A 16,928-nucleotide genomic window follows, 5' to 3' on the forward strand; every position below is an offset into this window, starting at 1 on the left:
ATTATGTTTGACATTACCTGGATTTGTTCAAAAGGTACTTCAAAGCTGAATGACTCATTGTAGTAGGGGTTAAGTGTGTTCTTTTAATTGTTGTCTTTTCTTCTTCAGCCTCTTACCATTCTGCATCAGATGAATCTTCACATAAGGATCTGAATGAAAAACAGAAAAAAAACTTTAGGAGATCAGAGACATGTATTTTAGATTATAATTTAGCTTATGAAAGAACTAAGTATTTCCCATGGGTAAATAATTATATAGCATGTATTTAGCATTTTTAAAATTCAATAATCTTTTATTGAAATATTTTAAGTAACCTATGGGGCATGCTTTTTGCATGATAGCTCAATATTTATAGTTTGATTTAGAAGATGAGAGTAGCGGTATGCTGGTAAACCAGCTCTTTGGGGAAAAAAAAGTCTTAACATGTAGCATTTTCCTATGTCTATGGTATTTATATATATACTCCAACCAAGGCCAATGTCAAGCCACTAAGCTTAACAATTGGCTTGCAAAATCCCTGAAAAATTAACAGTTCGCTCTTGTGAGCTGGCGAAGGGCTTGCCTGCAGCACAACCCTGTATGGGAATAAAACTCTTAACAGAGAGAGGACAAAAGAACCATTTTATTCATTCATTTATTAATTTACTCAATCAATATGAGTTGAGTACCTATGATGTGATAGGCACTGTTAGACCCTAGGAATATAGCCTCAGCACAACGGACTATCCCTGTCTTCACAATGAAACTTCAGACTGTGGGGAAAAATAGACTAAGTTTATATAGAAACAAAAGACATGAAATTACAAGTTGACAAGAGTGCTCTGTAAGAAAAAAGCAGAGTAGAAATAATATAGGAAATACCAAGGATGATATGGTGAGTAGTAAAGTAGAGAGGGAATTTAGGTTTTCGTTTGCTCTGGTAAGGCATCTGTGGAAGTAACATTTAAGCTGAGATGTGAAGGTTGAAGGGTAAGATCAGGCCAACTGAGCCTAAATATTCCTAGGTAGAGAAGACCTTCAAGTGTTTGAGGAAAAGAGAAGAGAACGGTACACACTAAAGCAATGGGAAAAGGAGCATAAAGATCCCCTGAGCAGTTTCCTTAAAGCCTCATTAGGCAAAGATTAATAAGTCACTGCAGGGGCAAGACAATTTCCATTTACAGCTCCCATTCCTAATGGATGAATGTTGTACCTTCAGGTCACTAGAAACCAATGCTCACGGTTGAAAGGAAAATCTCTACTGTTTTCTTAAACATTTTCCATTTCATATGTAACGCATGTTCATGATAGAAAAAATATCAGAAAGCAATGATGACCAAAAAGAAAAAAAAATTTAAATATAGGATTTTACTTCCCTAAAATAACTACTGCTAAGCCTTTCAAATTTTCTTTTCTCTCTCTCGGAACATGTAGAGCTGGGAGAAACTTTCCAGATGATCTGGTCTAATGCCACCTATTTTTAGAAGAGAAAACTACAGATGAAAAAAGGGTATTTTTACCTCCCCCTCCCTATCCCCAGTAGAACATAATTCCTAAGGGACAGACACTTTGTCTGTTATATTCACTATTTGAATTTGCTAAAACAGTGCCTGGCACATATTCAGTTTTTGTTGAATAAGTGGAACTTATTTAGGGCCTCAGTCTGGGTCTTCTGACTCCCATTCCTGTCTTTTTCCCACTACCCCAAAGCCTACATTACTAGGACACATGTTGTTAGGAGATTTTTAAAAATGTTACATCCAGTCCAGGGGATCATAATGAAGATTTTCATCAAAATTAAGAATATCTTTAAAAACCAGGCCTAGAGATATGAAACCAGCTCCATAAACAAAAGAGTTGGTCAGTTAAAAAAAAAATCCACTGTAAACAGTTGTAAATGGAAGCAAAAAATGTCACTGATAATCCATGTTACTGTTCACAGCCAACTGATTTTGGTTCACACACAGTTGATTTTGGTTCAGAGACCTTGTTTGTTTTATAAAGTTCCCTAGCTCCCTCATCCAACCCCTTGCAATTTTATAAAGATAGTCATGTCTCCAGTTGTTCTTTGGCACTGACGAAATACATGTATATATTGTATATGCCTCCTGTGTTCATGTGTTGAAACTTTATCAACCTAATTGAGGCATAGATTTTCTCAAGAGAAGCACTCTGAGTATCTACTGATTAATTTAACACAATAAGTGATAAGAAAAAACCTTGCACATCAGCCATTTCAGTAAGCAAATTAAAAACCCAACAGGATAGTTTCAGATTTTGCTAAAAGCTCTGACATGATGTTATTAATGCCTTGGGGAGAATAGGGTGATTTTAATAAGGTTGATCAGGAAAGTCCTCATTGAGAAGGCAACGTTTTAGCCGAGAACCAAAAGACACTGGATAACCAGTCATTTGGCTGTATGGTGGATGCTTGTACCAGCCAGAAGGAGCAGTACCTGCAAAGGCCCTATGCAGCACCTCCTTCTGCATGTTTGAGAAACAATAGAAGGCAGGGGGAAGAGAGGTAGATGGTGAGGTCAAAGAATTAACTTAGGACTTGCTGATCTGTTGCTTTTGTAAGCAGAGGCTGCCAGTTCTGATGATTCAGATGTATCCTACAATTTCATAATACATAAAAAAGAGAACAGAGGGTTGGGGGCCGGGTGCAGTGGCTCATACCTGTAATCCGAGCACTTTGGGAGGCCAAGGCAGGTAGATCACCTGAGGTTAGGTGTTTGAGACCAGCCTAACTAACATGGTGAAACCCCATCTCTACCAAAAATACAAAAATTAGCTGGGTGTGGTGGTGTACACCTGTGATCCCAGCTACTCCAGAGGCTGAGGCAGGAGAATCACTTGAACCAAGGAGGCGGAGGTTGCAGTGAGCCAAGATCACGCCACTGCACTCCAGCCTGGGCAGCAGAGCCAGAGTCTCAAAACAACAACAAAAACGAACAAACAAACAAAACCAGAGGGCTGAAAGCGGAGCAGGTTTGGAACTGCTATAAACGGGAAGTCTCGGTCTTTGCCTTTGCAGATTGACCCCGGCACAGGTACCAAAGCACTTACTTTGCAGGCAAAATTCCCATCTTAATCAAAACAAATGCTAGAAGAAACTTAGAGTTCTTTATCAGCTTTTGTGCCTGGATAAGTCTAGACTATATGTTATGTACCTGGATGGGCACATTTGAGCATCTTCTTAGCCCAACAATCTGAAGTCTTAGATTGCTTCTCCATTTCCTCCAGTCTTGATTGCCAAGGAGCTAAGTGTCTTTTAGTTCTTTCATTGTACTGAAGTCTTGTCCTGAACGTGGGTCCCTTTAGCAATATCCCTAATCTCTTGTTTAGCTTGTTCGTAACTTTTTCTGAGATCTAGACCTTGCTCCTCCATCCCCAGCTACTGATTGAGTCCTCTAAATGGAAATACATCCATCTGTGAGTCACATTTGTGCTTTAAGAACACACTTTTGAAAATTCTAAAGCAAAGATTACTTCTCCTACAAAATAGGCCACTGGATAATTGAATTTTTTCTGTTTTAGGGGTTGTTCTGCAAAGCAAAATCCTTGTCAGTTTCTTGGTGGCTTAGAAGTCCTCATGATTGCACAACAAAACAAAATTTTATGGAAATAATAAAATAAGATATAATGAAACTCACAAATATTGCTCTTGCTTTTCCTGAGTACAGCCGCTGGACACCATGCATAACATCTAAACATTCACTATGTTTTTTGAAACATGTAAATAGCATAGGAAACCTGCAACCAAAAAGTTGGGCTACTGTCTCTAGGCATTCTGTATCTCTGCAACTGTGTGGATTCATTCTGTTCCCCAAAACAAGAATCATGGAAACCTTCGTCATCTAAATACTGACACCTCGTCTTCAGTGATCATTTAGATAATCCTTATTGCCAATGGAATAGATGCAGGATGTGGGACATTTCTTTTGTTTGTTTAACTTATCATAAAAAAGTAGTTGAGTCCTTTTTATTTTTTTGACATGGAGTCTCGCTTTGTCACCCAGGCTGCAGTGCAGTGACACAGTCTTGGCTCACTGCAACCTCTACCTCCTGGGTTCAAGCGATTTTCCCTCCTCAGCCTCCCAAGTAGCTGGGATTACAGGCACATGCCTAGCTAATTTTTGTATTTTTAGTAGAGATGGAGTTTCACCATGTTGGCCAGGCTGGTCTTGAACTCCTGACCTCAAGCGATCTGCCCACTTCGGCCTCCCCAAATGCTGGGATTACAGGAGTGAGCCACTGCGCCCAGCCAGAAAGGCTGATTTTTTTTTTTTTTTAAGAATTCAAACCAGTCTATCCTGACTCCAAACCTGCTGCTGTTTGTGATATGTCAGAGAGATAATTTACTACAGTGTTTTCAAGTACAGACTCTACAGCCAGTCTAACTTGGATCTTAGCTCTGCTTTTTTCTAGCTGTGTGGTCTTGGAAAAGTTATTTCACCTCTTTGTGGCATAACTCCTTCAACTGTAAAATAGTGAAAATGATAATGCCTAGCTCATAAAGTTGTTAAAATTAAATTGAGTTACCACATGGAAAGTGATTCAAAGTGTGGCTGGCACATTTCATTGTTAATTATTACTATGGTTTTATGGAAGGGCTAACATCGAAGTCAGCATCTATGAATCAGACTCTCCTTCAACTCACTTTGCTGAATTGGTAACCACCATTAGCTAATGGGAAAAAGCCTTCCCATTTGCTGCACAAGTAAGCCAAGCTATCCCAGTTTATTTCTGGAAAGAAGCATACCCACTCTAAACAACTGGTTCGTTTTGAAGAATGTCATCATGTATGAGATGAAAGACAAAGGGAGCATTTCTTTCATTACCACCTATATGAGGTGGTCTCACGGTGTGAGATGGGAAACTGATTCAACATCCCGTACGGTTTGCTCCCATTTCTGACATCAATAGATCAAATCACACACAGCTGAAAAGTTAAACTCAGAGTTCCAGATGGAATCTTATTACTGAGGCTGGAGGATAGTGTGAATCAAAACTGATTTACTGAGCTTCTTTCCAGATTCTGAGGCCAGCTAATGTTGATACACTTAGCTATATTATGCCTGGAGTATCTACTTTCCTTATTCTGCTGAAAATGAGGAATTAGAGAAAAGGAATCCCTCAGGCTTGAGATTTGTTGTTGTTAGAGATGTGGTAGTATGTATTGGTCGTTGGAGTGAGGTAATATCCATACCTCCTCCCTTGCTTTTTCTCTTGACTCCTTTCTACTCTGAGAAAATTTTATAGTCTGTTTTCTTCTTTCTGGTTTCCACTTAGCTGTACAACTACTCTCCACCCCAAACTTTTTCCTATTCAGAATGAGGAATAGAAAGTCACTGTGTTAAAGCTACAGTGATATGACTTAGCTAATCAAATTGTTCCTCAGCTCCAAGACAGTGGAGACCTAGAACACTGACTATGCCATGTGAGAGGGAAGCAGAGGATCCTAGCATGGTGACCAGATGACTACTTTGGTCTCACTAGCTATTTTCAGGGATGAGGATATAGACCTTGTTTGACTGGTTTTGTAATTACCTGATTAGCTGCAGTCTATGAACAACTCTAAAGATGAACTAGCCATTCTACAACTCTGCCAAATGGGCAGCCCCTTCTGAATACAATTCATGAGGTAGACACCTGTGGCCTGGTGCCATTCTTTTTTGTTCATTTAGTCCATGTTCTGGCATTAACTTTGAGTGAAACATAGATCTCTCATATTAATTGGTAGGAGTTTCATTTCTGAAGGGTTCCTTCCAGTAACCAGGTTAATCTAGCCCTGATGCTCCAATATCTAGCCCTGATGCTCCAATATCTAGCTCTAAGTGGCATGAACTATCACCTCCACCTAGTCCTTCAGGCATGGCATTCCATCCTACTTGCCTCCATCAGTATATCCTGGATGCAATGAATCTGCCATTTTTTTTGGTCAGGGATCAAGAGGAGATGATATATAATATACAGATAAATATGGCATATGAGGTATGCCTGTTTCCTGGCTGTTCCAATTACTGTTCTTCTCCATCACCCACCATGCTATACAAAGGTTTGGTTGGTTTGATGACTTCAACTGTGTGGAGGGAATAGACATAAGGAATTCGGATGTGGATCAACAGGCACTCCAGAAATTCTCTCTTTTCCGGATAATCCCTGATCCCACCTTTGCTGGCATTTCCACAGTACCCTTCCTGCTAAACTCTCCTTTGCTCTCTTCTTTTTCTCTCTTTGAGCATGAGATGATCCTCCTTTATTCTCTCCCATCCCTTCCTCTGCCCCAAGATGTTCAAGAGCATGTTCTTATGAGTATATCACATTTGACATGATTTTAACACGTTTGATAGGATTTTTCTCTGCACCCCTTTTCTCAGACACTCTACAATGCAACCTATGCTTCCGATATTATTGCTACTTCTGTTAAAACAAAATTTCTAACCACAGAATCTGGCACTGGAATGCAATGTCTTCACAAACACTGTTGTTAGAGGCACAGTTTCAACATGTGGAGCTATATCCCAAACAAGTAATATAAAGTAAACTTGGAGGAAGACTTTGGAACTAGGTACAAAATCCAGTAGGTGATTTTTCTCCAATTATAGGGACCCCAATGGGCAAGCTTTGCAGCAATGTAAATGCAGCCCATGTGCTATAAGGCCACAACCACCTTAACTCTTCTCTTATCCTGCAGACAGAGACCTACTGAGTTCATTCCTTTCCTTTTAAGTCTCTCCTTGTGCCATTATTCCAACCTCGGAAACCTAAAAATTTGAAGCCATATTTGATTCTTTCTTCTCTACCTCCCATGCCAATTTACCTTCACATTGTTTCTCTGGTTATTTCTCTCTTTCTAACCCACTGCCACGTCTCAAGATCAGAAATCCAGTTCTCCTGCAGTAATGCCCTCAATTTCAAAGCATTCTTCATATAATTATTAAAGCTATATTTGATCATACTATCCTCCTCATTAAAACTCTTTAGTAGCTTGTGGACTAAAAAATCTGAACTCTACCATGCATTCACAGCCCCGTCCTGACTTATTGTCATATCTCCACAAACCCTATGCTGTACTCATGGTAGACACTTACTATTCCTCAAGGAGAATTTTAAATACTGTGTCTTTGAAGTGACTGTCTTTCAGCCTGAAATGCCCTTTCTTTCTTTCCTCATCTAAAGCTTAGTTTAAAAGTCACCTCTTCCCTGAAAATTTTACTAATGATTTCCTCAGTTTGAACCTTCAGACAAATCTTCCTTTGCCCTGCAGCATTTTCTTTTGTACTACCGTAAAGTACGTATCTCTTTCTTTTTTGGTATTGGAGGACTCCTCTGCTAATCTAATAACTTAAAAAAATAAGATTCCTATGGGAAAATATGTTTTGAATTCAGAACTGTTGGCTTTGAGATGAACTTTGGAAAGGCCATTCACTTCTAAAATCAGAGATTCCACCATCACTATTCCATACCCTACTTTAATACCCTAGAATGTTATCACCACCCCCCTCTTCTCAGGCAGTTCTAATCTCAAATTATGCTAACTTCCTAGAAATATAATTGCCAAACAGCTGGCTGTAAGCAATGATCCTTTTGTGTGAGATATAAAGGAGCCACTGAATGCTTTTTGTATTTACAATGAGAACTAGAAAGTAGCAGTTCAAAGCCAAATGATGCAAGATGCCTGCAGTTTTCATTTTGGTAATTTTGCATAATTATACTGCCTTTTTTTTTTTTTTAACTACTACAGTGACCGCAGGCTCCTGTGACCATGGCCTTTCCATTTCAACCACAGTTCTCTTGATAAGAAATAGCCTCATTTCTGCTGTTTTATTCAATCCCTTCTCAGCCAGTACCCAGCTTCTGAGTATCTTCAGGTATTATTCCTTTTATCCTTTTTTCTTTGGATAATGTTCACTATTTTCAACTTACAGTGTTGGATAAAGATAATAATACTGGTATCAATTAGGGCTCTGAACTACAAGTGATCGAAAAACCTATTCCAAATTGTTTAAATTGTAAAGGTAACTTACTGACTAATATGATAGAAAGCTTCAAAAGTACAGCTGTGTAGAAGAAATTTTGAATTGTCCCCTGAAATTCATTTTCCCTCCTTTTTTAGCAATAGAGTCCCTGAGGTTTGACCTGGGCAAAAGTTCACCCAGCTAGAAATATTTCTCCCAGACTTTTATCTGGGAGATAAACAGTCAGAAGACTGTTATCTTCTGACTCTTACATGGAAGTGATATGTGTAACCTCCATAGATATCCTTAAAGCAGGGGTTCTCGGTGGGGGGCTGTTTTCCCTCCCAGACAGCTGGCAATGTCTGAGACATTTTTGATTGTCATTACTTGGAGAGAGGGATGCTACGGGCATCTAGGCAGTAGAGGCCAGGGATTCTGCTAAACATACAATATACAAGACAACCCCAAACAGAAAATAATTACCAGGCCCAAAATGTCAATAGAACTTAGATTGATAAGCCTTGCATTAGAATAAGCTTCTTGCCCTCCACTATTCCTTTCTTTTTTCTTGTAACTGAAACAAGGCTGTGATGGGAGAGTGGTGAAGCATCACCGGCTTTGCAACATGAAGACAATACCCTCACAGAACAGCAGAACAACAAGATAGGAAGATCCTGGGTCACTAACTGACCCCATGACCACAAACTGCCTATCTATCAGTCTTGGCTAGCCACATAGTTATGAGGTAGAGAAAAGGAGACATAAGGAAAATAAAAAGTTTAGCAGGGTGCGGTGGCTCACACCTGTAGTCCCAGCTCTTAGGGAGGCAGAGACGGGAGGATAGCTTGAGCCCAGAAGTTCGAGAGCTGCCTGGGCAATATAGCAAGATCCCATTCTCCACTAAAAGAAAAAAAAAGACAAAAAAAGAATTTAAAAAGGAAATTTTATCTTTTTCAGTCTCTGTAACTTAGAATCTCTTTGTTAACAGCAGTTTGGTCTGTTCCCTATCTAATACAATCCAACAGTATCAGCAAGGCCCCAGCCATTGTTTTCCAGCCATTCTAGGCTTTCCTCTTATGGATGCAAATGACTGCACCAGCTACAAGTCTTATATCATCACACTATACCACCCAAGGGAAAAGACAGTCTACATCCAGAATTCCCAGGGAAAGTCCTAAGTGTATTCTGATTGGACTAACATAGATGAAATACTTATTCTATATTAATCCCCGTGTCTAAAAGAATGTGATGAGCTAAATTGAGTTGTGTGTCTATCTTTAAACCATTAGGAAGGCCAGGCAGACCTCCCTTTGGAATTGGGGGTAAGCTCAATTTTATTCTAAGCACAAGGCTAGAGTAGGATAGGGTGGTTTCTCAAGCAGAAGCCAGAAGGCTCTAGCCAAAAGAAGGGAGGATGGAAGGTGGGCGGCAACCAACCAATGTTTATAGTTTCTCAACCTAGAGTCACTAGAATACCATCTCTGCCTAAACTTTAAGTATGTGCCTGCACTTATTTGGAGAGAGACATCTTCCTCCCACATTAGATCAAATTCCTAGGCATGAGCCATCAGGCACTTGTATAAAGTGGTCCAGTAGTAACAGAGACAGAGTTAAAATATAATTAATTTAACGTTCAGAGTTTCTTTGCCAACTGTAGGTTTTCTTGTTCACTTACTGAGTAAGCCTTAGTTCATCAGTAAGCCAATCATTTAATAGTATACAAATAATTAAGTATTAATAAGGCTTACAGAGCAAACAATTTCTATTTCTACCACGGGCAGTTTCAACACATTTACTTAAGGGTGTCTTTATAAATAATTTACGAGTACTTAGAGAAGACTACATTAAAGCATTTAAGTGTCTTTATAGTTTAAAATGTCTATATAGAATAAAATACTCCCTGTAATGCTGTTGTAAGGATGCAGCATTAAAAATATATTCTGGGAAAATTTTCTATGTAAACACACAATTTAAAAGTGAATTTACATTAGTTAAGTGCAGGGTTTGCTAGAAGAAAACAACATTACGCAAGTGACTACCACAGAGAAAATCAACTCCATTTTAATGAGACAGATCATAAAATAGCAAAGGCTGATTTAGTTCATTAATGGTGGCAGAGTGCTTTGAAATGGATAAAAAACGTAAATGCAAACTGTTATTATTATGAATTAAATGGAAAGCATTTTCTTAGTGGTGGGGGAAACCATTGAATTCCAACAGTCATTTCTAACATTGGCAAATGGACTGCATGTGACTGCCAGCTTCTTGACTAAAAATGTAGAGAAGCATATACAAAAGCTGGAAAACAAGAATATGGCAAAGAAAGAGTTCTCAGGTGGGGCATGGTTATGGGCAGGTGAAATATCAGTGTGAGGGCTGGAGCACCACCTTTAGTAGAGGGCAAGTACATTATGTTTGTATAATCTGCATCTTTTCTGTTCAGATTTTATGGTGAAATTCTTCATGTATAAGGCAAACCTGTTTCTCCTTTTATTTGGAAAATCTTTCAGGAAGGGCAAACACATGAGAGGAGAAATAGTAGCAATAATGCCTGATTATTTCTAGATGACTGCAAAGAGCTTGGTGGAATGACTGAGGATAAACTGTTTGTATGAGATGATTAACAAACACAAAGACAAAAACAAGTCAAATGATTCAGTAATGCAGACAAAATTACAAGTGGTAAATTTGACTTCATTTTTTTTTTTTTTTTTTTTTTTGAGATGCAGGCTTAGCCTCTTATTTACGTCAGATGAAAGGTCACTAGTGAGATTTTTCTTTAAAAATAATTCAGCATTTCTAATTGATGAAATAATATCAGTAACATTGTTACTTGGTAACATTGCTGCTAGGATTTTAAAAAATGTACATGTAACATGACGAATTAATGCTACTTCTTATCCACATAGAGACAGTCTCCAGACAATTTAACATGAGTACAAAATGAAAATAATGTGAGAATAGAGGGTATCTTATACATCATATGACTACATGGGGTTCATGCTCTTCAGTGGGGTTACTCAGGCTCACTCAGTTCTACAACTGGTTTAGCCAGAATCAATTTTACTTTCATTAACTCTCTATTCCTTGAATGCACTTGCTTTAAAATATCTGCAGGTTTTTAAAACATTCTGCCATCGAAGAATTAGGCAGTGTATGGACTGAGATAATCTTAGGACAACTGAGGGAGAGACCTGGAAATGCTTCTAAAAAGTGAAAAAATCACTCTCATTTCCTCATTTGGAACGATTTCTAGTACTTTTCAATGTTTTGGGTATATTTCCTAGGGGGTTGGGTAATGGCTTCTAAGTTTTCTTAGCTGAAAACATTTCACTGCTTCTTTCTTTGCTTAAAAAAGAAAATCAGGCCAGGCTTGGTGGCTCACGCTTGTAATCCCAGCACTTTGGGAGGCCAAGGCGGGTGGATCATGGGGTCAAGAGTTTGAAACCAGCCTGGCCAACATGGTGAAAACCTGTCTCTACTAAGAATACAAAAGTTAGCCAGGCTTGGTGGTACACGCCTGTAATCCCAGCTACTCGGGAGGCTGAGCCAGGAGAATTGCTTGAACCTGGGAGGCAGAGGTTGCAGTGAGCTGAGATTGTGCCACTGCACTCCAGCCTGGGCGACATAGCAAGACTCCCTCTAAAAAAAAAAAAAAGGAAAGAAACTTATTTTTTTGGGAATTTCTTTCCCTGTGCTACCCCCTTCGTATCCTTAAGTGACTCTGTTGAGCCTATGGACTTGGAAGAGGATGAACAATGCACTGTTTTCTCCCATTAGAAAAAGTGATGAAAGGACAGAAAACCAAACACCGCATGTTCTCACTCATAAGTGGGAATTGAACAATGAGAACACTTGGACACAGGGCAGGGAACATCACACACCGGGGCCTGTCGTAGGGTGGGGAGATGGGGGAGGGATACCTTTAGGAGAAATACCTAATGTAAATGACGAGTTAACAGGTGCAGCAAACCAACATGGCACATGTATACCTATGTAACAAACCTGCACGTTGTGCACATGTACCCTAGAACTTAAAGTATAATAATTAAAAAAAAGAAAAAGTGATAATTTTTTTAATACCAATAATATTTGGTTTGAAATTTTATAGTATTAATAATGTAGGCCCTTTTTTAAAAACAGAAAGTTTGAACATGCTAGTTGGTTTATTATTAAGTTTTTATATTTGAATGTTGATTTTCCTTATCCTTCCTGAGAGATATTTCATTTTAATTCCTTGATGACCAAATGTGATTCTCTTTCATATAGCTGCAAAATTCTGTTTAAAATCAGCTGGCATACTGCACATCAAGGAGATAAATAGCTTTGCAGGAGAGATCAACTTCTACCTTGGTAATCTAGTTTTCTTACAATATTAGAAGGAGAAAATAAAAACAAACGATGAGGCCAGGCACGGTGGCTCAAGGGCCAGGTATGGTGGCTCACGCTTATAACTCCAGCACTTTGGGATGCTGAGGCGGGGGGATCACCTGAGGTAAAGAGTTTGAGACTAGCCTCACCAACATGGTGAAACCCCGTCTATACTAAAAATACAAAATTAGCCAGGCATGGTGGCACATGCCTGTAATCCCAGCTGCTTGGGAGGCTGAGGCAGAATAATTGCTTGAACCCAGGAGGCAGAGGTTGCAGTGAGTAGAGATCGTGCCATTGCACTCCAACTCCAGCCTGGGCAACAAGAGCAAAACTCCATCTCAATAAATACATACATACATACATACATACATACATACATACATAAAAATAAAATAAACTATGGCTTTAATATTATACCATATATAGGAAAATGACATGGAGGAATATAATTCTGTGCTGATTCCACAGACTTTTATGAAGCAAATTTGTGATTAAAGTCAATCATCACACATCAGTATTTCAGATCTCAGTAAAAAATACAATAATGTTTTATATACACTGATTTCTTTGACAAAAGAAATTTCGTTACATATGTTGCTCTGTCCCTGAGAAGTGAGAGTGGGGGTATTAGTTAAATTCCTTATATAGAAAATTTGGTTTCTATGAAAAACTTTAATTCTTTGCAAGATTCTAGCACCACATACTACTAAATAGTCATGGAGATGATCCAGATGAACAAATGCTGGGACTGTCTTGTTTTCCCCAGATTTTCTAGAATTGTGGGCATTCTGCCAGGCTGACATATTTCACCTTGATAACTTCAGATGTAAGATAACTTAAATGGTGATTCCAGTTTTCTTGATATTTTCTCTTAACTTTGTGGTACAGAATTCATTCATTCATTCATTTATTCACTCACTCACTGAGTGTCTGTTATGTGCCAGATATTTATCTTTCAGCCAGTGTTTTGTTCAACTCCATATCACCATGCTTGACACAGAACCTGGTACACGGTGGGGATCCAGTCAATATTTGCTAGATACCTGAATGAACCAGTTAAGTATAAATATCTACTGAACATCATCTCTTTTGTTGTTGTTTTGTTTTGTCTTGAGACAGAGTCTTGCTCTGTTGCCCAGGCTGGAGTGCAGTGGCACAATCATGGCTCACTGCTGCCTCAACCTCCGGGCTCAAGTGATCCTCCCACCTCAGCCTCCCAAGTAGCTGGGACTACAGGTGCACACCACAACACCTGGCTAATTCTTTTGATTTTTAGTAGGACGAGATCTTGCTATGTTGCCTAGGCTGGTCTTGAACTCCTGAACTCAAGTGATCCTCCTGCCTTGGCCTCCCAAAGTGCTGGCATTATAGGCATGAGGCACCATGCCCAGCTTTCCTGAGCAACTCTTAGGGGCTGCAAGAGAATGAAGGCACACAGAAAACAGTAGACTCCAATTTGTTCTTTAAAGAACTTATAGTTCAATTGGGAAGAGAAGACATCAATTCCTAAAAAAGTTGTATTTAAATTGCCCATATTTTTTGTAGTAGGAAAGAGAGCCTAAGACCATGTGTGTTTTCTTGCTGAATGACTTATGTACAGCAGTAACTGTGAGAGGAATTCAGAGCAGGCGGGCACCTTTCACTCAGCTGGAAATGCTCAATTTGAATTTGAGGCTCTATAGTCAGGGAGTACAAGCAAGTTTTACAGCTAGAGAGCTAACCGTTTGTTAATTCTAAACATCATCTTTCATGTTTTTTTCTCCTTCCATCTCTACATATAGATATACAGTTTCATAAGACATACATTCAGTGATACTTGGATAGCGTTACGCTTAGGTAGAGAGGGAACGAGGTCACTAGAGGGACTGTCTTCCTTTGAACTTACTTTTTCCTTTGGCTTTCTCTAGTCTTCCTGTGCATAATGGAAACTCGTAATTAACCTGATGTGATTTTCATAAATAGGAAATCCATATATCTTTTTTTTTTTTTTTTTTTGGAAATCTGTATATCTTAAGATGGTTTAAATGAAATGGAATTCTCTGATATGTAGACTTTTGTAAATCACAGGCTCAGACCTCCCTGTTTTACTTGCCCAGATTAACACTAAAAATCCAAGTCCATGTGCCATATATCTAATAGTGAAAGGTTATAAATTAAAAATCCAGGCTGGGCATGATGGCCTGTAATCCCCACATTTTGGGAGGCCGAGACGGGTGTATCACTTGAGGCCAGAAATTCAAGACCAGCCTAGCTAACATGGCAAAAACCCATCTCTACTAAAATTACAAAAACTTGCCAGGCGTGGTGGTTGGTGCCTGTAGTCCCAGCTCTGTGGGAGACTGAGGCAGAAGAATTGTTTGAACCTGGGAGGTGGAGGCTGCAGTGAGCCAAGATCACACCACTGCACTCCAGCCTGGGCAACAGAGCGAGACTCCATTTCAAAAACAAACAAACAAACAAACAAAAAATTCAAATGTTAACATATGTGATATAGTTTGGATATTTGTCCCCTCCAAATTCCATGTTGAAATCTGACCCCCAATCCTGGAGGTGGGTCCCAGTGGGAGGTGTTTGGGTCATGGGGTCATGGGGGTGGATCTCTCATGAATGACTTGGTGCCATCCTATGGTAATGAGTCAGTTCTTGCTCTATCAGTTCCCAAGAGATTTGAGTTTTAAAAAGAGCCTGGCACTTTCCTCTCCCTCTCTCTCTTGCACCTTCTCTTGTCATGTGATTCCTGCTCCTTTTCTTCTACTACAATTGGAAGCTTTCTGAAGTCCTCACCAGAAGCAGATGCTGGCACTATGCTTCTTGTCCAGCCTATAAAACCATGAGCCAAATAAACCACTTTTCTTTATAAATTACCCAGCCTCAGGTATTCCTTTATGGCAACGCAAGTGGACTAAGGCAATATATATTTTCTGTTCTCATATCTTGACAAATAAATGTTCATAATGACCAGAGAATCTAGATTTACAGTTATAATTCTCAGATTGGGGTCCCACAATAGAACCTGGTAGTGTGGGTAAAGTTTATTACTGGCCCTGTCCCGTCCCCCTCCTCTTCTCACACTGAGCTACAACGTGCATTACAAGAAGTTTCACATGTACCTTTGAGGACACTCTGCCTGCATGTACAATTTCCATTCACCATTGCTCCCTAGCCACCCCTCAGACATGGGGTATGCATCTGCCGTCAGATGATGCATGCTTTGGGAAAAGACACTTAAAGGCCTCGTGAATCATCATGGGATGATTTTGGCAGGAAACTTTGGGGTCTCAGGTATCCAGAGCATCATCTAGAATATGGAGTTCAGTGTGGCCTCCAGGTGAGAATATTCTGTTGGACTTGAAGACTCTCCACCCCATGAGAGTGTAGCTAGGGGAGGACCAGAATAGGACCTTCCAAACTCTGGGTTCCAGGGTAGAGTTCATTCTTTCCCAGGTGTAAGGGCTGTACTGCATAACTTCCAATTTTTAAAAGGCTTTGACCAGCCACTGTACCATCCAGTCTCTCCAATTTATCTATGAAGACATAGTGGCCACCCTGAGAGGTAGGTACTATGACCTCCATTTTACAGATGAGGTTCTTAAGACTAAAAGTTACCACTCCACAGTCACACAGTTAATATTAGTTATCACAGAAGTCCTGTGACTTTGAACATTCATTGTAATTCAACATGCACAAGCATTATCAATTTAGATTATATACATTGTGTAAGGAGGGATTAAAACATGGTATAACTCCTTATATTGTTTTTAATCCAGTAATTATACCATAAGTTAAATGCAGACATGTCTGAGCTAGACTAATAGAACCTGAATGATCTGGCTCCTACTCTACCTCTCCAGTTTCTTCTCTCAGGACACTCCCGCTTCCTGCCTCTACTCCAGCCTCAGTGACCTTTTAGCCCTTTGAATGTGTTCACTTCTCATGCCTCATGCCTGGGATGCCTCCTCATCATGTCCCTTTCCCACAGCTCTTCAATTAAGCTCAGCTCCAACATCATTTATTCATGGAAACTCCTTTGACTCCTCATTCTAAAGCAGCGTTTCCTTTCATAATTCTTATAAAATGCCAATTTATTCTTTCTGTTTGTGTGATTTATAAATGTCTTTTTCCTTCCTAATCTCTAAGCCTCAAAAGATGGAACGATTTCTGTTTTTATTTTTTTCTTCCCACCATATCTTCAGCACTAGCTGAGAACCTGATGGCACACAATGGGCCCTCAATGATCACTTCTTTAATGAATACATTATTTTTGGTTTATTCTTTTAGCATGTTGGATTGAGGGCTCTAAACCTTGTGGGGACTTCTTGGGCACAGCCCCGTAAGAGCTGTCCCTGGAAATCTTAGATGGCATAGTTTACTCACTGGACACTAAAATAATGGTGAATGGAACTTGTAAACAGCTGATTTATCCAACAGCACCCTCCCTGAGCTTCTCATCAGGAATACCCTAACAGGTACTATTCCAGATTGGATAGAACATGACAAAAATTATTAAGTGGAATAACTGTGGTGAGTTAATATGTATTAGTCTGTTTTCACACTGTTGATGAAGACGTACCTGAGACCAGGTGATTTATAAAGGAAAGAGGTTTAATTGAC

At 39.4% G+C, this 16,928-nt stretch overlaps 1 protein-coding gene across 1 annotated transcript in view; it reads right to left on the reverse strand.

The window, feature by feature from the left end:
* LOC108528529 (synaptotagmin-1-like) overlaps positions 1 to 16,928 on the reverse strand; it is a 167,183-nt gene that overhangs the window by 8,357 nt on the left and 141,898 nt on the right. Inside the window, 2 exon segments of the mRNA XM_017870371.1 lie at positions 18 to 78; positions 80 to 149. Coding sequence (XP_017725860.1) covers positions 18 to 78; positions 80 to 149 — 131 coding nt within the window.

This window comes from Rhinopithecus bieti, unplaced genomic scaffold (assembly GCF_001698545.2).
Source record: "Rhinopithecus bieti isolate Rb0 unplaced genomic scaffold, ASM169854v2 scaffold_5153, whole genome shotgun sequence".
Classification (NCBI taxonomy): Eukaryota; Metazoa; Chordata; class Mammalia; order Primates; family Cercopithecidae; genus Rhinopithecus; species Rhinopithecus bieti.